General features: G+C 39.6%; 1 protein-coding gene across 3 annotated transcripts in view; it reads right to left on the bottom strand.

The window, feature by feature from the left end:
- The window catches only part of ascc3 (activating signal cointegrator 1 complex subunit 3), a 177321-nt gene that overhangs the window by 38189 nt on the left and 113502 nt on the right, over nt 1–25630 (bottom strand). For all 3 annotated transcript variants that reach the window (XM_055023204.1, XM_055023206.1, XM_055023205.1), the window contains 4 exons: nt 10412–10603; nt 9898–10122; nt 1189–1308; nt 161–325 (listed from right to left, as the gene is read on the bottom strand). In XM_055023204.1, coding sequence (XP_054879179.1) covers nt 161–325; nt 1189–1308; nt 9898–10122; nt 10412–10603 — 702 coding nt within the window. The remainder of the gene's footprint in view (nt 1–160; nt 326–1188; nt 1309–9897; nt 10123–10411; nt 10604–25630) is intronic.

Raw genomic sequence — 25630 nt, 5'->3', positions numbered from 1 at the left:
TTTACTTTTTTTTGGCAAAATGTCATGATTTTTGCTCGTTTCTTCATTGGTGACTGTGTCATGCTATTATGATGTAAACCATTTTGAACTGCCTTGTTGCTGAAATGGGCTATACAAAAAAACTTGACTAGACCTTAAAAAGACACGAAACTGGGTTTACCTCAATGGTATTATATCTGATATAGAAGTGGCTGGCTGTCCTTCCCAGATCTGTAGAGGCGAAGTAGCAGGTGCGTTCATCAAAGCGGATCATCCTGGCCTTATCCAGCTTCCGGCCAGACTCCACTACAAGCTCCTTCCTGTGCAGCTTCAAAGCTGGATCCATCTGAGGTACAAATGCATTTCTTGTCCGGTTATGTAGGACTGAAATAATATTTACAATTACTAACATTCAGTGAATACTTTGCTCCTTTTTATATTTCCATTTTGCATCTTCCATTTAGGATCTTAGGATCCATTTAGAGGGATCCTAAGAGACTAATTGTATCTTCATCAGCTGTTATATTTTGAACAACTTTACAGCTGACTTAGTAGGGAATAGAGTTTTGATTTGTGGCCCGAGTACAACCCAGCCAGAATTAATAACTCGATGGTAGGTCTGAGTTGGGCTTCTGTGGTGCATTTAATAAAGCCTGCAACATCAGAGAGAAAAATAAATGAGAGTGTTCGATATAAAGTTACTGTAATCTACGTATCATTGTGGAAAAACAAGAATTAGATGGATTTAACCACATGAGAAAATAACAGGTCCTGAATGTGAATGAAGCTCTGCTTGAGCAGCAGTGGAGATAGAATCCTATCAATATCACATCCCAGAAGATTTTCACATGGCTCACGTTGCGGTTATAAAACGTGACAAGATGAAGCTGGAAGATGGTAAGCAAAAGCTTAAAACAGCAGGAGTTACACTGTTTATTTAAATTGCAGTCTTAAAACAAAATCAGTACATTTGTAATTAAAATAATATGTCGAGTTTACTTTAAGCTCAGGCCTAAATTTAAGTCAGATGGGTTGGATCGGGCTCAGACACAATGAGTCGGGTTGGATAAGTTAGATATGTCCTCTAGCAAAGAGCTGTTCAAACTGACAAAAACATGTTTCTGGTGCCGACTTCATCTTCTGTACATTAAAAGTAATAAATAATCCTGGGAGGCCTTTGCAGAGAAGAACAACAAACGCTTCACCAACCTGTAAGGCTTTGTGATTGATGCCATACACTAGGGGGTTGGCCCTCATTCGGACATACAAATATGTGTAACTGAGCCACTTCACAGCCTCCTCCACATTGGTCACAGTTCCCAGAGCGATCTGCAGGACAGGAGCAAAGAGGAAAATCACAGCCTCACAGCCCCTCAGTGTCATTTCCAGTTGTCTCTGTCGCCATCCTCTGGATGGTTAATGAAAATGCAATCATAAACACTCAATTCCTTCTATTGTTATTCCATGGAAACTAAATGGAACTTTTGAAATTCAACCATAGAACTGGCACACATCTGAGGATGCATTGTCAGTTTCAACAGACAATGCAACAGTTTCATTAATATGTGTGCAACACATTTTACAACAAGATGGCAAATTGTTACTTTATCACCATGGGGGAACAATAATTTGATGCACAGACTATTTTGCAGGATTTTCCACTTGCAGAGTATTTAGAAGTCTATAATAATTATCATAGGTACTCTTGATTAAATACCTTAGTAATTAATTTACATTTTATTGCATAAGTATTTGATACGCTGTCAACCAGTAAGAATCCCAGCTTTTACAGATCTCGAGTTTTTCTTCATGAATCAATCAATAAATCAATCAGTCCAGTTTATTTGTGTAGCACTTTTCAACAACAGAGCACTTCAAAGTGCTTTACAGCATACAAACACACACACAAAAATACAAAGTTGTAGAACACAGTCAACAATTGTCAGCAGCATCATTACACATCAAAATGTTGATTTACATTTCATTCAAATAAAGTTTAAAGTAGTGTAACAGGTCAGGAACATCAAATTCCTGGATATACAGATCACTGACACTTTGACCTGGTCCCTACAAATCTTTGGCCTGGTGAAGAAAGCTCAGCACCCTCACCACTTACTATAGAGGGACAGTAGAGAATATACTGACCAGCAGAATCTCTGCCTGGTTTGGAGCATCTAATACCTCTGACTGGCAAAGTGTGGAGAGAGTGGTGAGGACAGCTGAGGAAATCATCAGGACTGAGCTTTCTTCCATCCTTGACAACGCTCACAGGCGCTGCCTGTCCAGGGCTCGGGCAATTATAAAAGATCTCTTTCACCCTCACAATGATTTGTTCTCCCTGCTGTCCTCCATAAAAAGGTTCAGCAGCTTCAAAAGCAGAACAACCAGATTTTATAACAGCTTCCTTATGCCAGAAGACTACTATACTGCCATCAGGGGTGCCACCAGGAATCTTGGGCCCCATGACAAAAATTTAATTGAGACCCCACCCGCTCACCTGCTGTAATAATTTCTTGAGTCTTTTTACATGCAACAGACTGCACAGAGTATGCAAGTAGGTTGCTTAGATTTTTTCTACTATTTTTAGCTTACTGAAATGTCTCTCAACACAAGCAACAGTCAATCTGCTATATTGCTGCATTTTATTCAAGCTGCAGTATAGAAATTTAATACAACTGGTTTCCTCCATATTTGTTAAAGCCATCACCATGTCGTGACAGTTTGCTGTGAGACAGATAATCTGTGAAAACATTCAATCTCCTCCAACTCCTCTCAGAGCTACTACTGCTGTCTAAAGAAACATGCCGTTCTGACCAAAAACAACTAATCAAAACCAGGAGAGCAGTCTTAGCGCTGTCAATCAACTCATTCACTCCCTACTAAATATGCTAATGGTTTCGTTACGAAACTTATCACTAGTTACGTCACAGCACAGACCAAGGGGAGGGAGCAGCCACATGAGATTGTGAATGACATAGCTAAAACCCACCCTCTTCCCTCTGATTGGTTATTTCTAGATAGCACTAGGAGAAAGCAGAGGAAATAAGATTTTTCACAGACTATCGCTCATGCCATACTGCCACTATAAAATGAAAAACAGAGGAAAGCCGTTGTGGTAGATGTAGCAATACCAAGTGATTGCAACATCAGGAAAAAGGAGCACGAGAAACTGGAGAAATACCAGGGCTTCAGGGAAGAACTGGAGAGGGCCTGGAAGGTGAAGACCACAGTGGTGCCTGTGGTCATCGGGGCCCTCGGGGCAGTCACCCCCAAACAGGAACAATGGCTACAACAGATCCCAGGAAAACATCAGACATCTCAGTCCAGAAATGTGTGTATATATATATATATATATATATATATATATATATATATATATATATATATATATATATATATATATACATACATTAAAAAAAAAATTCTCTTCTGCGGGTGGTTCTTATCCTCTGAGCTCGGGAGGATATCTTGTTGCACCCTGCTGTTTATCGCACGGATTTTGTTCTTGCCATTGAGCTGGCTTCTCAGGACTTGCCTTATTCGTTGAGGGTATTTAGCTGTGGCTCCCTTCCTTGTGACCTCATCGAGGTTGCCGTTTGCTTGTGGTATACCTTGGTACTTGTAACTGTCCTCTATGTTTGCTATTGTTCCTTCTGGGAGTGAGACTCCTTCTGTGTGGATGACCTTCCCCCTCTTTGTGACCAGCCGACCACACTTCTTTAATCCGAATGATATCCCAATGTCGTGCTGTAGATCCTGGTGGTGTGGATCAGTGAGTCGATGTCTCGCTCACACTTGGCGTACAGCTTGATGTCATCCATGTAGAGAAGGTGACTGATGTTGGCCCCATTTTTGAGTCGGTATCCATAGCCAGTTTTGTTGATAATTTGGCTGAGGGGGTTCAGGCCTATGCAGAACAGTAGCGGGGACAGAGCATCTCCTTGGTATATGCCACATTTGATGGACACTTGTGCAAGTGGTTTGCAATTGGCTTCAAGGGTGGTTTTCCACAGCCTCATCGAGTTTGCAATGAAGGCTCTCAGAGTCCTGTTGATGTTATACCTCTGTAGGCATTCAATGATCCAAGTATCGCTTTCTTGTAATCAATCCAAGCCATGCACAGGTTGGTGTGTCGGGTTTTGCAGTCTCGGGCAACTGTGTGGTCTACGAGGAGTTGGTGTTTGGCTTCTCTGCTATTTACACCGATACCCTTCTGTGCTGTGCTCATATGTTTATCCATAACCTCTCTGATTAGGGTTACTTGAGTAGTAGCATTCCAACAGATCCACGTTTTTACCTCTCGCCCATTTCCTTCTTGTTCCAGTAGCCCATTTGTCATCAAGGTGCTCTGGTTCCCCAACACCTGACGCAGACCTTGTTTGGCCGGGCGACGTCTGAGCAGGCATGTTACGCAACTTAGTATCTCTCATGGTGTGAGGTAGGCATTACCTTGAAGGGTCTTGCCTAAGAACTGTTGAGGCGCTTACCAAGGTCAAATACACACATATGTTTCTACACACATTACATTCTCATACTTTCACACAAAGGCCTTTGTATTTGTAACAGATACAGAAACTGAATCATCTCCTCACTCCCATCTCCAAGGAAATAGAGATTTAGGTGATGCAGGACATCGGATGACCACTGGGCGTGTTCTTAGATCATAAGCAACAAATCTTCTCATTTTTAATCACATTCTGTATAGACTCGGGGCCCCTGGTTTTTACTTCTAGTCTGTGATGGTAAGCGTCTCTTTTTTAGCGCTGAAAAAGAATAAAAAATGTAAAGTCTGATTGGTTTGTGTTGGCTGATTTGCTGCTCGTGCGCTTGCATGTTTTTGATCTATCCGATTCAGAATACATGATGGTTTTTCACAACAATTGGTAGCATAGGATGGTTGCGTGTTTAGACACGAGCAGAGATTGGACTGGCCGTTTGGGCGCAGCCTGCCGGATACAGTACTCTGGTGTTGGGCAAATAAAAGTTGAGGAAGCTTTTTCCTTAATACATACCATTGTACTGTTTCCCTGGATTGTCTAAATTCCAGTTATCAGCCGTTGTTCATATTGCTTTTCACTGAGTTGTCTAAGTTGTCATTGTTATAGTACTGCTCTCCGCTGGTTTGTCAAAGTGTTTCATTATTCATAGGAATATAAAAAAAAAAAAGAAAGAAAGTAAAGGTTGATTGGCTGGAAGCAGTGGGAACTGGCCGTCCCCCCCTTCTGCCGGACGCCGCAAAGGTGAAGGCTGGGTTTTGTCTGATTTTTCCCCTGGGAGTGCTGCCCTCGTAAACAGAACAGTAAGCCAATCTGAGTCAGCTTGAGAAACGCAAGAAGCGGTGAAAGCTGTCCACCATAGGATAAAAGATAAGATTAACCTTCTCAGGCTCAAAGTCCTTGCAAAGACTAGCTAAGTAGCATTTAGTTGTTGCAACGTCTGCCTGGAGAAGTTTAAGATAAAAGTTAAGATAAAAGTTTAAGATGAAAGTTTCAGACAAAAGTTGAGATAAAAGTTAAGTTAAAAGTTGAGATAAAAGTTCAAGATAAAAGTTGAAGATAAAAGCTGAAGATAAAGGTTTAAGATAAAAGTTTAAGGTTGATCGCGATCTGACCCTCTAAAGTATTGCAGATGAAGTGAAGTGAAAAAGTAATAATGGTTGACAAAAGAGGGCAAAAATAGGAGCTGTAAAAGCATGGATCCATTTCTATGTGAAGCTGTGTCTGTCTGTCTGCTAAGTTGTGTGTGTGTCTGTCTGCTGTGTGTGTAAGCCTCTGCCGCCGAGCAGACATTTCACTTTTAAATGTAGCTTTCTCTGTTCATTGCAATGTGTTTTGAAACCATGGTTGGCATTTAGGAATTGTGATTTGTTAAGGTTTTTGATTTTATCGGCTGTGTAGATTTTCTCGCCGCTGCGCGAGCAGAATTTAAAAAAAAAAAAAAAAAAAGGGGGGAGAAGAGGTGCTTTTTGAGTCTAAAAAAATATGGAGGGTGAGCTTAAACAGGATAAATACGATTCAAAGTGGGGCACTGGGCCTTGGGTTGCGCTTGGTGAGCAAATACACGCATTAACAACTTATTTGGTGGAGCATGACGAATATCAGAATAAGGGGGAAAAAGCAAAACTGAAAAAAGGGACAGAATGTCTGGTGCAGGAGAAAGGAGGAAACTTGTTAAACCATTGGGAAAATACTTGCTAAAAGGGATAAATGGTGCGAAGGGAAAACTGATCGAAGCCATGCAGCAAGAAGCAGAAGCAGGAATTTTCACTAGACTAGGCTGCAAAGAAAAAAAGAGAGAGAAAGCAGAGACCGAGGTCAGGCAGAGAGAAAAAAATATTCGTTTCATGGCAGGGAATCTCTCATGCATTTCATCACAAAAAACAGGAAGCTGCCACCGGCTCTGAAAACAGACTAAATACACAGACTTCACTTTCACCACCATACACGGGAGACGTAACTCGCCCCCCAAGAGGCATATATCCCATAATTGATATTACGGAGGGAACTTTGGCAATTGAGGCGGAGACAGCCCCCATGCAGGGCTCATCAGAAGTACTCAGTGTGAATATAACTCCACAATGGACAGTATTAGATCAAACCCCCGATAAACCTCAAGCGTCCGCACAGGACCCTATAGTTTGGTCACAGTTAAACAACACCTTTCTTAAGTCTGCTCAGAGGTTACAGGACTTGTGTGATAAGGCTGAACAGATGAGACACTGTCAAAATCAGCCCAGTATCGCTGCAGGAGGGAGCAGAGTTAGATCTGTTAACATCAGAAATGACTCTGGCTATGGGTGATGGTCTAAATGGCATGACGTATGTTACTCCTGTGGCCGGCCTGGACATTGGGCCCGGCAATGCTGGGGCATACCACAAGGTCAACCAGGTATTATACCTCACAATCCAGGTGTCATTCCCGCACCAAATGGACCCGGACAGTACTCTCAGTGGGACATGGAGCCCACACAGGGTGCCTGCTGACACGCCCCTGAGATCCCCAGGGACAGCATGGGCACTGTTGACACCGGAGCCACACATTCCACACTGAACTCCGTCCCTCTTTTTTGTCTGACATCACGAACTGTATCTTTAACAGGGTTCTCAGGGACTGAACAGAGTCTGCCATTCACTACGCCTCTGACCTTCAGGTTGGGCAAGCAACAAATGAAACATTTTTTGTTAGCTCCTATCAATTTGCTAGGGAGAGACTTGCTGATAAAGATGCAAGCCACAGTCATGTGTTCTGCTGATGGACTAATTGTTGCTTTTCCAGATGGCACCGCCCTTCCTGGTGGAAATTTCCACACTGATGGACAGTTTCTCATGCAACCAGTGGTGTCTGACTATGCTGATATCTACTGGGGTCTCCTAATGAACTTACCCTCCAGCAGCCTGATGTCAACGTTCATGACCTGGAAGCCCTGGATCCTGGCTCTACGTTCCTATGTCTCGCCGCCTGGCCCCCCTCGTGTCACCCTTTTGTACGACAGGGACAACTCCGAGTGGTACCAGGAAGCTTTCTTTTCCTCTTTGGGGGAAACAACCTGGGAGGTAAAAATTTTAGATATTTTTGTGGTTCCTGGTGGTGTGGCTGCTGCTGTCTGTCTTACAGAACAACAATCAGAGTAGTATCAAATGTCTGAAGAGGCTGTGCCTCACATCTCTCTCTCTTTGCACCCTGAGCATCAAGCTCAGGGTGGGCGGCGTGGTTAAACGGTCACTGGCAGCCACAGACTGGACTGTCACTGCAACGCCAGGTTTGTTTTTCTCCCCCTCTCTTGACACATACAAGATCAGTTTTTCAAGGTCTGAAACAGTTGAGCTCAATCATGAACAAGTGTCCAGACATCACGGTAGGGACAAATTTGAACACCCTCTAGCAAAACATAGGATAACATCTATGCCTTCTTCTCTCTGGGCAGAATCGCCTTCGGATGTTGGGCTTGTTTCCTGTTCTATTTTATTTCAGGTGGACTCTGAGAGACCCCTCTGGATTCCTCAGTATCCACACAAACCCGCAGCTGAACAGGGCATTGCAGAAACAATAACAGGGCTAATTGAGGCTGGCGAGTGTGCATAGCTGGTGGCAAAGACAGAGAAGATAAGACCAGACCTGGAAGCAGCTCCTCTGATGGGACCAGAGGCACGGTTTCCCAGAAAAAATCAAGTCGGACAATGGAACCCACTTTAAAAACAAGGACCTGCAAACCGTGGAGGCCCACCTCGGTCTAAAACACAGGTTTGGAACAGTGTACCGCCCACAATCTCAAGGAAAAGCGGAAAGAATGAACCAGAACTTGAAAACAAAATTGGCTAAGGTTTGTGCACAAACGAACTACAGGAAATGCATATCTTTAAATGCACTACACAACAACATATACAGTGTCACTGACATCAAATTCATAGGAACAGTAATAATGAACGTCCTGTCTTTACACAAAGTAAAATGAAAAATGCTAATGATACACCCTTATGCATTTATATGTAATGCAATTCCTCCTTATGTAGACTGAAAAGTGTCAGGAAAATATATAATCTGACAGCAAAAGTTTTAGGACAAAAGATAATAAGCCTGATATTTTTGTTCTCTTTGTTTTTTTGATTTTGAAAGAGTCTAGCTGTTATCAGTCCAGAAAAATAGTTCTAACACACGAGCAATAAAAATTTGACTAGGTATCTCTTAACAGACTAAAGACCAACACACCTTGTGAATGTGTCTGCTTTTCCTGGCAGAATTGATAATAGCTTTTTGAATCAGTTACATTGTTAAACACAGATGAGGCTCAGGTGAGGGCCATTAGAAGCTTGATGTTAATATGATTTGCCCATTTTAAATCCTGGAATGATGCGTGTTTGTTATTATCCAGCAAAAAGACCTGACTGCATACAACTTTGTAATGAGAGAGCAGAACGCAGGAGTTTGCTTTGCCAAAGTGAAGCAGGTGACACAGCGGTTGTAACTGATTATAAGTGAGGCCTTTAAAATGCTTCAAAACTTCTGGCCCAAGAGGCCAATCACACAAGCATCTTCGCTAAACATACACACCTCTTTACAATCTCTGTATATAAGGTGTTATTTACTATGATCCTATTGTTTCTAAATCAACATTTGGCATGAAAAAACACATGGAACAAAAATGAATTTCTTGCAACCACTAAGTCTGCTGAATTTAAAAGTGTCTGATCTGTGTCTTTAAATCCACTTTATGCAGCTCAGAATGAAGTTGCACATTTTGGAGAAGATGCTTCCATCTTGATTGGCATCTGCTCAATCCACTGATGTAAAACTGACTTCACTTTGCTGGTGTTGCAATAGTTTTCAGTTAATTGCATTTGTTATCACTGATGGTTCCTGAGTTCCAACAAAACAGTGATTGCAGACAGAACAAAAATTGCTTTTGACTAAATGAAAATTCAGAAATAACTTATCTTGATGTCAAGGCCATAAAAACAGACTATTCACTATGAGGAAACAGCAAGTCTGACAGGAAATCACTTGATAAAATTATCAATTCAACCTAAAAGAGTCAACAGATGTCTTTCTTGACTCTGGTCTTGCTAAGTAGAAATTAACCAAATAGTAGTTTTTGAAATTCATAAAACATGTATGTTGAATGATAATTCCATCTTGAAAACACAATATTTTTCATCCATTATTCACAAAATTAAGGAATATTTTTGATGAATGTGTGTAAACCTTTCACCTGAGCTGAATGTAACAAAGAGTAGTGGAAATTTTATTTCAGATAAAGGTGTATTGTTATGCTGGTATCTTATCTGTGAGTACTCTCCAGCATTAGAAATATGATGAAACTTACTGACACCTTGCTAAAAAGTTTTTGGGCACTACTAATTTTCTTTGTTGAAGGTACAGAAACAATGATTCTCTAACTGGATGATTTGTCTGCAGACTAACCTCTGCATTCAGGTTGTCAGCTAGGCTGCCCAGGAACTGACTCTCGATGGGATTTTGCTGGGTTAGCAGGGTGAGGTAATGACTCAGCTTGTCGTGGGTGGTGATGATGGTGCCCTCGCCGTATTTGTCGAACTGAGGTCGACCCGCTCGGCCAAAAATCTGCATGACGTCCAAAATTCCCAGATCCACAAAGGCACCACGCTTTGCATCGTAGATTTGAGTTCCCTGTTAGATAAGAGCAGTGAAGTTGTCCTGGAGTGTATAAATTAACCTGAAACTAGACTGGATTTAGTCCATAAACCTATAGAGCCAGATTAAGTCCTTTAATTATTTAGTTCACTGTACAATTTAACATTTCTGTACAGAAATGTAATTCATGATGAATAAAAAAAAGCAGCTTAGGGTATTTACTAGCCTAAAATTCATCCAGGTTAGGTCTGAGGGTATACAAATGAGCAACAGCTTAGAATTATCTTGACAGATCAGTGACAAAAAATAAATAAAAATAAAGAACCTTAATGATAACTGCATGGGCTGGCAGGTTCACTCCCCAGGCTAAAGTGGCAGTGCAGACCAAAACTTTCAGGTGGCCTTTAGAGAACATGTTTTCCATGAGGCTACGGTCTGACCGCAGCATGCCAGCATGGTGGATTCCAAAGCCTTCTGAGAACATTTCCTTCATCTGCTTGTTTCTGGAGTGTTGAATCTAGAACACATAATAAGATCACAGAATAAGATCAGAACCAAAACAGCAGGGAGAATATGTAAAGAAAGCTGGGTGTCAACAAATCTATATCTAAACTTAAAAGACAGCAGAAAAACTGTTTCATTACTCTGAGAGTTTTGGTAAATGGTCTGTACTTATAATGTGCTTTACCAAGTCTGAGGATTCTGAAGTTCTTTACACTACAAATCAAATGGGCTGTATGAAACAAATTTTATTGTGCAATAAAGACTGATTATAAAGTGTCTTGACCAAGGATACCAAAGAAAAAGTGACTGAGATGGATGGAGCAGGGTTCAAATTGGCAACCCACTAGTTACAGGATAAACCCCAAACCTCCTAAGCCACTACCAATGATATAAGTAATAGTGTTAAATTATTCATCTGTACAATCTACTGGCTCCAGCGGTGACCTTTTTATCAAAACCGGTGTTTTATTGTTCTAAGTCTCAAAATAATTTCTAAAATCAATTTATTAAGTGAATTAGAATAAAGTTGTAGTTTTATGATAAGTTTTCCTCATATCACGCTGAATTTCGGAATACTGAGCGTCAGTATTTTGTAAGTTTATAGTTGGTTTTGGTTTAACATGTGAGTAAATATAATATGTTTTAGCACATCAGATGCAAATTTTCAGGCCAAGGACTTTAAAACGACTGTTTAAACAACTTTCTATCTAACAAAAAGAGCCAGATTTGCTGAGTGGGTCATATTATATATAATTTTGCTGGAGCTTTCAAATTTAATAACTTTCTTCCGGCAATATTTATTCTGCCAATATTTAAACTATTCTGTCAATAAGACTTGGTTCTCCGCAATATTATGACTATATTCTTATTTTTGAAAATAAAAATCTCTTAGCCTGGCCATAAAATTCCGTCAAACTTGCTTTACTTACCTCTGCTGCCGTATTTCTTTTCACTGTCAAACTTCTCCATCTCTCCTCTACAGAGCCTCCTTGGGGACATGTGAAATTTTTTATTTTTTTTCATTCCCTCGCAATACTTTAGCCTTGCAAAAGGTTTTGCGTTCTAGCGCAATGATGTAGTGATCAGTTAATGCAGATTGATTGAATAGTGTAAGCCCAGAAGGCTTCCTTGAGGGTTTTCCATGTGAGTCAATATCTCATTGTGAAATATCAGAAGTTTTCTATTATGTTTTATATATTTTTCTTTAGGATAGAAATGCAACATAAAGATATGATATAGACACAAACTTTCCATTAGTAGAAAAAAATACATTCAACTATTTGGACTATTTTTGTGTTATTATTGCTGGGTAATAAGTCATCTGACAGTTTTGATTGTGTTTCTATTATGTTGTTAGTCTGAATGGTTTATAGGGATGTTTTCATATGCAGTTCCATCTCAACCTTACACAGACAGAGATAAACATGCAGTGAATAAATCAATTTTCAATCCGTTTTTTTCGACCAAAGAGTTGAGCATAAGCACCGAGGCTCTTTATATGTGTATATACTTGAAATTTTAAATAGAAATTTGTGACTATATACACAAAATAGACTAGCCCTTTGCGAGGGAAGGCAAAAGTTTTGCAATGTAACACAAGAGAAAATTTTTTCCCATGTCTTTTAGAGGGCTCAGTACTCCTCTATGACTACAGCGATATTTCAAAACATCCCTGCTTGTATCCTTAGCTCCATTTTGTTTTGTTTTATTCCCACTCTGCTCTGTTTACCAGTGCTGTGTGTTCTAATGGCTTGTTGAGTAGTTTGAACACTACTGCCACCTAGTGACCAAAGGCTTGTTTATTAAGCATGAATAAATGCCCCTCTGAGGGGGTGCACCACACTAATTGAGAAATACTGGTCTAGTGCTAGAGACATGGTTGGGCTGTTACTGTTTTGTTAAATGTTACAAAACAGAAACAGAATAAAAAAGAATTTAAACAAAAATCCAACAGTGAAGAGTAGCTGCTGATATACACAGCATCTAGAGCTCAGAGACACGAGTGGGGGATTGAGATGTATGCTTTGACTGACAGAAGGCCTGTGACCTCGCTGAGCTTAAGGTGAGTCCTCATCACAGTGCTTTATCTCTCTCTCTTCAGGCATCTAAATGGAGGTCAGAGCCCAGCAATCCTCTTCACTGCAAACAGACAGCCCATTATTGTCAGAAGTTGTCTGTCTCACCCCCACTGAGCCAGTGTTTCACTTGCAGTCAATGTCTGCATTTGTATGCAAAACCTGATCCAAGAGTATGTAGTTGTAACCTGCAGACAAGCCTTTTTTATGATTTGCTTAATACAACTTGGAGTTAGAATAATATGTTAATAAAACTATTGACTATTTGGCATTATTGCTGCTTCAGAATATATTTATATATTTTTATTGAAATTAAATCTGCCTGAATTGTTTTTTTCTTTATGAGACTAAATTTTAAAACAAAATATCAGTTTTCCAATATCATTGGGTGGAAAGAAAGCCTTTAACATTCCTCATTTCTAAGGAGTGATAAACTGTTATTGATATTTAACTCGACTATCTGACAAAACCAGACCTAAACAAACAAATCAGAGGGATTAAGGAGCATAACAATTGAAATATCCACATGAAGCCCCCTTCATTTGGTAAGAGGAAGTATCTCAATTCAACAAAACAAAAACAATATATTTTCATAAATCCAATTTTTAATCAGTTTGTATACTCAAAGCAAGAACATATTACATAGCAAAAATAATAGCTTTTAACAATTTTAAATTAAAAAGTGTTGTACGCAAAACGTATAACCAAAACATTTTTATTGAAACTATTTTATGAAATTTGTCGCTCTCTACAGAACTGCTGTTTCCCTGGAGTATGAATATGAGGTGACAAGGTGATCAACAATACTGAGGCTTTAGCTGGAACTCAAGTTTTACCTTGATCAGATAAAACATTTTTGCCTTGTTTCCACTGAGCATTATGGAGTGTGGATCACTATTTCGTCTGTTGTTGTAAAAGTGGCCCACACAATTGACCTTGGGCCCCCTTTGGTTGTGAAGACTAGCTTGGTTAGTTTGGAGCTACTGTTGATTAGGGGATAGAAAGAAACAATAGTGCCTCACGTTTGCCATCGCACTAGTATGACGCCACGTTAGGCGTTTGGGTTTTACCTCGCCTGGCAGTTAAGAGTTCAACTGGCAGTGGAAATGCTCTTCTGAATAAGCTGGACCATAGAAGGCAAGGAACAAAGTCTGTTCTTTTGGCGAAAACAGACTGAACAAATTACTGAAGGCACAGGTGCTTAGAACTTCGGAATTTTGGTAAATAAGCGATCACACTCATACAAAATACGCATATTATTACCCTAAACTAGTAGTGTAATGCATCACTGCATCCAATTTCATTAATCTTCAGATGACAGCTCCTCTGTGAAGGCTGATCCATTGAACAAGCATAACTTATTAACCTCTAAATTACAGGCATTTGGAACTCAATCTACATTGATGTAACCCTGGAATTTGAAAACCAGTTTCTCAGACCCATCTCCTGTTTCCTGTGTAGTAATACTGACGTGTAAGAGTGATGCAGGGGGAAAAAAATCAACAACACAGCTAACTTGGATTGCAGCAAATCCTAATTAAGATGCTTTTTAAAAAAAGCCTTTTGCTGACTAGAACTTCAACAGGTATGGTTGTGCGAGGAACTAGCAGGAGAGATTATATTGCTCCCATTAACCGATCACTGAGGAAAAATAATTCAGCTAGTTAATATGGTTATGTTGAAAACCATTAGAGTGAACCACGTGTAAAAAGGTGCCATGCATTCTGTTTTCATCACAAGAACCTGTGGCTAAGCATGGGTCAGCTTTCATGTTATAAAACAGCCAAGGTCATCTGGTTGACATGTTCACAGGAAAAAGCAAAGGCAGGTGTATGTCTGATGGAAGCAGAGTAATAAGTGGCTGAATCACTGTTGCACAAATAATGTCAGAACAGTTTAAAAGCACATTCAGTTCATTATTAATGACTTTGCTCTGAATGCATAAGACTTTTATCAAGCATGGTTCAGATCAGAAAAAATAGAACAGATTGAGTTTTTCCGTGTGTGATAACAGTACAACACACAGGATGAGCTGCAAATAATAAAGCAACAAGTCATTTCACTCTTTACTCTTATCAAAAGTCCTATATTAAAAAAGTCCAACTGAAAATCTGATGTATATAGATGGCAGTAAATGTTGTTGGTATTCTTATATATTCCTTGGTGCACTGACTTATTTGGATGGAAACCCAATAAAAATGATGCAACAGCACAAAATATATTCCAGCCAAGCTGTCAGAAGGCATCTGTCTGAAAAGCAGGGCAAACTCATGCCTGGTGGGGCCCTCAGGGCCAGGGTGCACACACTTGTGGTGAGATCTGTGTTAGCCAGAGAAGACAGCTAATTGAAATGCTACAACTGAGGTTCTGCTTTGAGGTGTCAGAGCAAATTACAGCCATGCTTCCAGCCTGTAATCTGAGGTGAGTTAAGGCTGATGTCTGTAGTGCAACAACTGGATTTGAGATGGCAGCGACCTAAGCTTCTGATCAGGTCCCATTATGCGGTGCTGCTTGCAGCCTCTCCTGCTGCACACTTCGCTTGGGCCAGCTGCCTGTTTCACTCACATTCTGTTATGACTTTGACTGTGGATAAAACATCAACAAACAGCCAGGCTTACAATAATTATTCCACCAGTATTAATGCAAAATAAATTTTATAATACCACCTGGCTTTACATTTCTGACAATTTCTGCAATTAAATTCTTCAATTTCTCGCTAGAGCCTGGAACAACAAGATGGGAACAAGTCTGAAACAGATGAACTGTAGGATAGGGCCATTAATGGTTTCAAAAAAACAGAACAAAGAAAAACACTGTTAATTTAAGTATTGACTGTGTGGGAGATACACACCCATAACTACAATAACTACAATTTCCCTGAGGGAAATTCTAAGGGGATTAATAAAGTTTCTTAGCTGTCTAAACGACAATTAATGTGAAAAACAGTATATGACTAGCATTCAGTTTAGTTTGGGAACGATTCAGATCCCAAACCAAACGTCCTATCTGAAATCCTTCCAGATAGGAAGTATTTGCCAAATGTTGTATGCCATACACATCAACACTGACTCTCGGAGCAGAAATATCCATCTGGCTGAAGAGCACTTGGTGGTCTTAATGTCTATTGCTCTGAAGGTAGGCCGTTACTGTTGGAGAGGCAGGAGTGAGAAGGGACAATGAGTTCCGACTTATGCCTACTCAACTCTACATTTCCATTACAATCAGCCCTTTTCTCTGAATAGGCTATTGTACTGTAGCACCATTACCAAGAGTTAATTGCTAAACACACAGAAAATCATTATAAGCACTGTAAAACTGCATAATCAGTTTTTACAATTCCATTATGTAGTTCCTTCTGTCTGCAGATGTGATGTGGTTCCTCTCATTTGCATGACCAGGTCAATTTTCAACATTTATAATAAGCTAAAGAACTGGAGAAAAATTGGTATCTGTAGGAATTCTGAATTCTAAATATTTTTATTGATCCTCGAGGAAATTAATAAAATCATTTTTTTCTCTCAATATAGTCAAATTACAGACAAAACCTTTTGTCAAAAACCTTTTGTCAAAAGACAAATACCAGCATCATTTAGAAAATTACTTAACTGAATAAAAAGAAGCTTTTCTTCAACTGTTACTTATAAATGGTAAGTTCTACAGGTCTGTAATTGTTAAAAATTGTTAGGATCCAGATTTCTCTTCTTCAGATGGGTTTTCCCTCAGCCATTTTAAAGGGAGTGGAGAAGACACCCATCTGAAAAGAACAATTTACAATATCCAAAATGTCCTACTCAGAATAAATCTGTAAAATGAATGAATTTTGAAATTGGATCCAAGAGGCAGGTGGTTGGTTTGACTTGAGAAAAAAATTTACATAGCATCTCTGCACCAACCACAGGATAGTTATCAAGTGTTTCCAGTGGTAAAAACAAACATTCAGTAGATTTAGTAAGAGTATTTTGCTCAGATAAAATGCTAGCTCTAATTGACTTGGTATTTCCTCTGAAATGATTTGCAAACTGTTCACAAAGAAAGTCAATTGGAGTCTGTGAATAAGCAGTAAAATTAGAACGAATCAGATTATCAATGGTGAAAAAACTTACTTTGGAATTATTTTTGAGACTGTTTACTGCTTTGGAAAAATATTCATTTCTTGAATTTCAGCCAGCAGAGTTGTATATTTTAAGCTGTTCGCGCATTGTGTGGTAGTCAATTGTCAATTTATTTTTCCTCCATTTTTTCTCTTCTTCTCTGTAATTTCTTTTGAGTTTCTTCATATCTTCAGTTTACTAAAAACCTTTTTGAGACTGACTGAGCTAAATGGTCCAGGTTTGATTTCAGTTTGTTGAAAAACTGACTGACCACCGAGTCACAGGATCCAGCTAAGTGTCACTGAACATGGTGTCATTTTGATTAGAGGTCAGATAGGGACTTTCTATCACAGTAAAATGTCAAACTTTGAGGACTGGCTATACCCTTTTACCACAATCAAAAGTTTTGTTTTGGCAACTTTTGTCTTTCCTAACACGCAACAATAAATGGGAAAAGTAAGCTTTGAAAAGATCCTTGTATTCAGGATCTTTGGAGAAAAAATGGAGGTAATCTGGATTTCTAAGTAGGTAAACCCTAAATGGTAACATGTACAATGGGCAACTGCTAGCTAAAGCATTAACCAGGATCAATTCACTCTTACTAAAATTTAGTTTATAGCCTGACAGCTGACTAAATCTACAGTGGTAAGAACAGCAGGAATATAAATCTATATCAATATGAGCGCAATTGTGAGGGGTTCAACTGTTAAAGCAAATTATAAGTTTGTTTGAGACAAACTTCTAGAAAATTGTAAAACAGTCAAAACACAAACTTCCTTTAATCTGGACTAAAAACCCAGATTAAAGGAACAAATCTGGGTTTTTAGAGTTGCTAATGAAACATCATGAATGAAACATTAATCAACACCCTGATGTGTAGCCACATGTGTAGAGTGTAACTTTGTTACACCCAACGCAAGTTGTTTTTTCTTCACAAAGAAAAACAACTTTGTGTTTTTTCTTTTGTGTGTGTGTGTGTGTGTGTGTGTGTGTGTGTGTGTGTGTGTGTGTGTGTGTGTGTGCGTGTGTGTAATTGTTCAAAATTAATTAAAAATAGTTAGGATCCAGATTTCTCTTCTTCAGATGGGTTTTCCCTCAGCCGTTTTAAAGGGCTGAGGGAAATAATGTACAGCACTTACTTTGAACTATCTTGTTGCTGAAATATGCTATGCAAATAAACTTGATTGACTGATTGAAAAATAGTCAGATTTAATATTATTTGAGGCATAGTGGTCAGAATAGAGTAGCCTAATCCAAGTCGTTAAACTAAATTTGTAAGTGAAATAATAACTGCCTAATTAAGGGTCTGAAGTAGGTGCACAGAGATCAAAGATTCATTGTGTCCCTCTAAAAGTAGTAGAGAAAGCTTGTCCCAAAATATTCTATAAAACTCACAAGCATACTCCTTAGAGCCTGGACCTTTGCTTCTCTGCAGGGACTTGACTGCCTCATTGAGTTTAGAGATGACAATAGGTATCTTAAGTTAGGAATCAATGAAGATGTTATCAAAATTGGTTATAGAAAAATTGACAGCTTGCCAATTTGTCTCAAACTTCTTTTTGTCTTTGAATTAGCCGAATATACAAAATCTTTTGTTGCCAAAAAATGGACGCAGGAGCTGTGGCTGTTGAAAATGGAAGCGGCACACAACAGTGGAGAACAGCATATTGAAAGAACAAGGAGAAAGAACTGGACAATACAGAGTTCAACTATGTGACAACTGAATCAAATTGATAGTAAATTATTAAAAGGACGACCCGGACGTCGGATGTGTGCAGGAAATGCTGACTGTGCTAATGGCAAAGGGGGACTGAACTGCCCTATTGAGGAGCACACTATACTGGACGAAGAGAAGCTGGAGGGGGAACTCACAGAGTATAAGAACTAGATAATCAGTATGAACAAACGTGCAAAGCAATAGATAAGCATGTTGTAAATTGTGAGTATAGAGTACAAATAGGTGCAAGTGAATGAGTTTAACACAAACTCCACACAACACAGTGATGCTACAGTGAGGCTGCCTCAGCCAATAGTTAACAAATTCAACGAAGATGTCAGCTTATGTGGCAAGAAGTTTGGAGCCAGTACGAGACCGGCAGCAATGGTTTTCAGAAATTCCTCAATTGCACCAACTGGCAATCCCAAAATGGACACAGTAACCAAGCTTTTTGACAGTGAGAGAAGTATATATATATATATATATATATATATATATATATATATATATATATATATATATATATATATATATATAAACAAATAGTAAACAGTAAATATAGAAATACAGAAAGACCAAAGGAGATTTTGGTATCTCTTGAGAATGCTTTGGTTGGACAACCCTGGGCCCAGTAGTAATGTCCAGCTTGGCAGAAAAAAATATGCATGCACATTCAATTCATTGAAGACACCCAGCAATGAAGACAAACAGTTCCATGCATTCTGGGAACTTGAGTCCCTGGGAATCACAAATGAGAAGCCAGAGAGCCCAGAAGATCGAGAAGTGTTGCAACGGTTTGAGGAAACTTCCACTTTTAAGGATAGACGTTATCAAGTGAAGTTTCCATCGCAACAAACTTACTCCCCCCCTCCAAGACAAATACCACATTGCAAAAGACTGATGAGTTTAAAAAGAAAACTAAAGAAAGATGTTGTGCTGCACAACAGACACCATGAAGTAGTGGAGAGCTACTTTAAGGAAGGAATGGCTGAGGAGGTGCCAAGAGAGAAAATTGCTGCAAGCAGTGTGAGACACTATTTGCCTCATTATGCAGTGATGAGAAGACAAGGCAACAACACTAAGGGTTTTGTTTGATACGTCTCATGAAGACGGAAGCTCATCCCTGAATGACTCTCTCATAACAAGCCCTAATCTAAACCCAAATCTGATGAATGTTCTGCTCAAGTTGAGGCTACATCATATCGGCAACATTAAAAGGGCATTTCTGCAAATATTGCTATCAGAGAAATTTCTGTGGTTCTCAGGACCACCTATTGATGACACAGATGAACATTTGCTTTTGCTCAGAATGACAAGAGTAGTGTTTGGAGCTTCATCAAACCCATTCTTACAAGCAGCTACTACAAGGAAACATCTGAGACAATACCAACAAGAAGAACTAGAAGTGGTAGAAACCATCAACTCATCTCTCTATGTAGAAGACTTAATTTTAAATTATAGTGAGTTGAAAGAGGCCTTCACAGTGACTACCACAACAAAGAACACTATATCTGCTGATGGAATGGAGCTATGTAAATAGATAATGAACTCAGCTGAGCTCAAAGAAATATGGCAAGGAAATTCAATGGATTGACCAACATAGCCAGAGACATGTGAATCAGTGCTAAAGGTTCTGGGCTTAGTGTGGAGACCAGTAACAGATAATTTTGTGTACCACCTTAGAGGATTGCTGGAGATTATGAAAGAGAAAACAAACACATAAAGCATCCTCCAGTAATCTGTAACATCTTTGATCCAATAGGGTTCTTTATTCCTTTCACCGTCAGAATTAAGTGTCTGTTTCAAGAAATGTGGGAGAGAGGAGTAAAAAGGGATGAAGAACTGCCACCTGATTTGACAAAGAAGTGGCAGCAGTAGTTTTCAGAGCTCCCTTAATTGCACCAGCTGGCAATCCCAAAATGGACATGCAACAACTGAACAGTCGGGATGTGAAAGTTACATGTGTTTTGTGACTCAAGTGAATGAGCCTACAGTGCAGTCACCTATCTGCAAGGAAAAACTAAAGAAGGGGAAATGATAATGAGTCTGGTGGCATCCGGGATTGCTCCACTTAAAAGGTTGATACTGCCGCAGCTGCAACTAGTGGGAGCTGTAATAGCTGCCAGGTTTGGAAACAAGCTCATTAAAGCTCTTCAGCTAGATCAAAATCAGCTAAATTTATGGTCACATTGCCAAGGGAGAATCAATCCAGCTGATCTTCACACCACAGGGTTATCTGTTCAGGATCAGATGCAGACCACATTGTGGTGAAATGGACCTTGCAACCCTAACATTACCTGATCAGTCAAAAAACTTTCAGGAACCTGTTCAGGAAGATGAGATGAGATCTAAAATGAGATCCAAATACCAGGTTGCAGTACACCTGGTCAATCAAAATGCAAAATTCTTAAAACTAGCGTTTATCTGGAGAAACAGATCAAATTAAGAACAGTGCTCAAAGTGATAGATTGGATAAAGTGTTTTATCACAATGTCCGCTCAAGTGAAAAAAAATAAAAAATCAGTAGTGAGCTGACAACAGAAGAGTTGGAAAACACTGGATAAAAGTGACTCAAATTCAATGTTTCAAGTCAGAAATTGACATGCTGAAGCAAGATAACTGCCTCAACACCAATTCTAAAATCTGAGAACTGAAACCATTTCTAGATGAAGATGAGCTCCTTTCTTTTGGAGGAAGACAGCAACAATCCAATCTTTCATTCAGAGAAAGATACTCATGCATTTTACCTGGTCAGCACAGATACACAGAAATATTGATGAAGTGTCGTCATGAGAAAATGATGCATGTGTCATGAGGTGGTGTGGTGGAGGTGGTGAGGCAGACGCTGGAGGCCCAGGTAAGGTGAGTAGGTGTGAATTTAATAATGAAAACAGTCCAGAAACAAGGTCAAACAAACAAGTCCGTGGCCAGGCAGCACGGCTGAGCGGAAGCCAGAGCTCACACCGATGGCAACTGGTCAAACAGGCAGAACAACGACGGCGACAACAAAGAGGAACACCAAAATATGACAAGGACCCGACGAGGAACAAAAGACACAGGAGGGATTAAATTCACTGAGGGTAATCAAGGGAACAAGACACACCTGGGAGGAATCAAGGGGAAGACAGGACAACGAGGAGAACTCAGGACACAGAAAACTCAAAATCAAACACAGAAAAACACAGAACCTGACAGCATGTAGCTGTACAAAACACTTTAGTGTAAACTAGGAAATATACTGGCTTGTCAGAGCATGCTAAGTGGTCAAGAAAGTTGTGTCAAGATGCACATTTTGTAAGAAATTCAACGCTAAGGTGGGACAACATACGACAAGAATAACAGAAACCCCACCATTTGAGGTCACCCTTTGCAGGGCCGCTTTATGTAAAGGAACAAGGCTCAGTGAAGAAATTATATGTTGCACTGTTTACCTGATGTAACAAGAGCAATGCACTTATAGCTGATTTCAGATCTGTCCACAAAAAAATTCTGCTGCCTCTAAAACGACTCACCTCAAGAAGATGTTTGTGCAAAGTGGTTTCCTCAGATAATTCAAGAGAGCTGAACAGGATTTAAAGAAACTCTGGGAGAGCATTATAGAGCCACAGCTGCAAAACGTCTTCTCTGATAAGGGCATCACCTAGAGGTTCATTGCTGAAAGAGTATCATGATGGGGAGGATTCTGGGTGAGATTTGTTAGGTCAGTAAAGGTATTCCTACAAAAGGTACTCGGCAGAGCAAAACTAAGTTTTGAAGAAATGTGGACTACTCTCACTGAAGCAGAGGTCATAATAAATTCCAGACCTCTAACATACGTGCACAATGATGTGGATGAGCCACAGTCTGACACCTGCTCACTTCTTAGTGGGCCAAAGACTCACTAGTTTGCTTCTAAGAGTATTCTCAGCTGACACCAAGCATCCAAGTAACGATGACACGGAGATGGTGGTACAGGTAAATGACCATCTTCTGAAATTGAAGGAGGAAGTAATACTTGTTGGACTTGAGGTCAGCGCATTGTTGTGACTCTCAGACGCCGTCCAAACTGCAGGTGGGGAATGTAGTGCTCATTGGAGAGGACAAGACTTCAAGAAAGAGCTGGAAGCTGGGAAGAATTGAAGAAATGTTTCCAGGCCGTGATGGACTGGTGAGATCGTGTGCTGTCCGAACGACAGTTGGAACTGTTTGGCGGAGACTGATCCAGCTGCTATATACTTTAGATAAACTGTTGTTTAACCAGGATTTGTTTATGACTGATTATTTTGGATATTATAATTTAATATCAGTAATTACTTGAGTTGTAATTGTTATTTCATAGATTTAGTTAGCATTTCACAGTTAGGGTCTGGTTCAAATATTTACTATTTGTGGACCTTTTCTTAAAAGCCCACAAATAGTAAATATTTGAGTGGACTACATGTCCCATGATACTTTAGAAGAAAAAGTTAGACGAAGTATAAAAATGTGGAGGGTTTTTCCAGAAAGAGCTATGTTAGCTAAGTCCTGACACTCTGTCATTTATCATTACGCTTCATTCCTCCTTTTCTTTCACTAAAGTTAGTTGAATAATCGGTCCAACTCCTTTTGGTCTTTCACTTAGTCGAATATACAACAGGCAGCAAACCTTTCCGAAACCAAACTTGTTACTGATGTCCATGTCGTCAATCTGGCACTGGAGTGGAGAGATCTGCTGCAGAGCGCGAGGACTAGTCAAGGTCAGAATGTACAACTTCCATTTCCTCCTCCTGCCCATCCTTTGGAGAATCTGGAGTCTCAATTGTGCAAATTAAAGTCCAGCAAGGATGCTTGAAAACAGGATTTGGCAAAGTCGAGCTGAGAATATCAGGGGCATATTTCTGTGTTCATAGTTTAACAACAAACATAAATGAGGTGCTTCTGACTGACATAACTACTGTTTTTACCTTTGACTTAAAAGAAAAGAAAAGTTTTTTGTTGTAGACCATGGTTAGTGGTACACGTCAATGTTCTAACACTGATGAGCAGGAAATGAAACAAGAAAATTGAAGTGCAACTGTTTCCAATAACATAATAATATGCAAAACTGCTCCCTGAGGGCATGAGACTCCAAATGAGCTGTCGTTCCAGAACAGTCAAGAAGGATGGAGGAGTGCTTCACACTTCACACAGTTTTCTTCACACTCTCCCACCATCTTGCAAAAGCCTTTTTCTAATTATGGAAATTTGTTTTGTAGTACAGTAGCTGTGTTTGTCACTCCTGTTTCAAGCAGCCATTGCAGTGTGGCTTATTTGTTGTTGATCAGTACTTTGAGGAGCAAGTTTGAACAGATGACATGTTGTCACAAAGTGAAGCAGTAAGAGGACAGGCAATGGACTTGAGCTGTAAAAATAGCATCAAATGAAAAGAAACCATGACATTACAAGTCTTGTCTGGTGATGTGCAGAGTCCTTTAGGGCTTACAACTCAGAGGCATCAGTTGATCTTAAAAAAAGCACAAAAAAACATGAAGGGTGCTCTTCAAAAAAGACCAAAGATAAAAAGAATTGAAGAGAATGGTGTGCACAACAGCAATATCAATGCTCATATTGAAGATTAAATCTCTATAGCTTCATATCATCACTGCTAAAAATTGCTCTTTTCATAGAAAACTTTCTATGCTATGCCATGCCATGCATGCTCTGTTTAAAGCCTCTGAGAAGGCGTGAGAGGCGAAGCTTCAAAGCCCTCTAAAAACAGAGACAGATGTACAAAACTATGTGCAATAGACCCATGGGACCACAAGGTGTCTCTTATCCCCTACTGAAAATCTGCCCATCTCTCTGACTTTGTGTTGAACGGTGTGGAGAGGATTGTTTAAGTCAAAGCAAGCAAAATTATAGAGTGCCTGTGAGAAGTTTGTCCAGATGCTTCCCAAATGCAAGTCATATTCTGAAACTGATTCCAAACACACACTGTCTAGACAACAAGGTTAATTTAGATTTTGTTTATTCTATAACGAATAATATAATTAAAGTTTTCATTATATCTCTGATGTATATATCTGCTATATAAATTTTATATCAATCCACACATATTCTGTGCTGTGATATCAGCCAAAAATGCATCTACTAAATATTGACTATAGCAGGTGAATATTTACCTCTTTCATATTTAATATGCTTTAAAATAAGTTTTGAATAAATCAATTTTCACTTTGATACAAGTTTTTTAAATTGTATTTGTAAAAATAAAAACATTTTCTTTAAAATCTAAAAGTATGCTCTTGGAAATATAATTTTGTTAGTAAATAAAAGGACCCAAGTGTATTAAAAAATTATAGGACAGGACTTTTCTTTTGAATGTAAAAACAAATAATGTACCGACTTCAAGGTAAAGAGCTAATAAGCTGGAATGAAGTCACAAGGAACCACAAGCAAAGATATCTTTCTGGAAACACTGGTGGAAGGAGAGCTTTTAGTCTGCAAGGAGCTAGAGACTGCATATAATGGAAGCCTGTTCAATCTGCTGAAGTCACAGTGGAAGACCATGGTGATAATGGTGATGCAGTTATTACAGGTGGGCAGCCCCACTGCAGTAAAGCTTAGCCCTTTCAGGTATCCTCTTATTCTGGCTTGCAGAAAGTGGATTGGTAGATTGCCAACAACATACATGACAAAGAGAAATTTGCTGGAACATTTTTGTTCCTGCCTTGTTCACTCTCAAAGCACGTAAAAAAAGTGTGAGATATTCCCGTATTTTACGGACTATGAGTCACAGTTTTTTTTTCATAGTTTGGCCGGGGATGCAACTTATTCTCTTATTCTCTGTCAGAAACTGTCTCAGGGAAGCTCAACTGCATGCTCGTCGTCCTCATCGGGGTCTTAATCTGACTCCAGATTGTCACCGTAACAGACTTGCTCACATTTGATGGCATCAAGCACGTTGGAGAGGTGTTCTCTTCACGGATGAATCTCGTTTTACATTGTTCAGGGCAGATGGCAGACAGCGTGTGTGGCGTCATGTGGGTGAGCGCTTTGCTGATGCCAATGTTGTGGATCAAGTGGCCCATGGTGGTGGTGGGATGATGGTATGGGCAGGCATCTGTTATGAACGAAGAACGCAGGTGCATCTTATTTATGGCATTTTGAATGCACAGAGATACTGTGATGAGATCCTGAGGCTCACTGTTGTGCCATTC

Source organism: Poeciliopsis prolifica, unplaced genomic scaffold (genome assembly GCF_027474105.1).
Source record: "Poeciliopsis prolifica strain line A6 unplaced genomic scaffold, Auburn_PproV2 SCAFFOLD096, whole genome shotgun sequence".
In the NCBI taxonomy this organism is placed as follows: Eukaryota; Metazoa; Chordata; class Actinopteri; order Cyprinodontiformes; family Poeciliidae; genus Poeciliopsis; species Poeciliopsis prolifica.
Note: the sequence above shows the minus strand (reverse complement) of the source record. Positions and strands in the feature narration are given on the sequence as shown.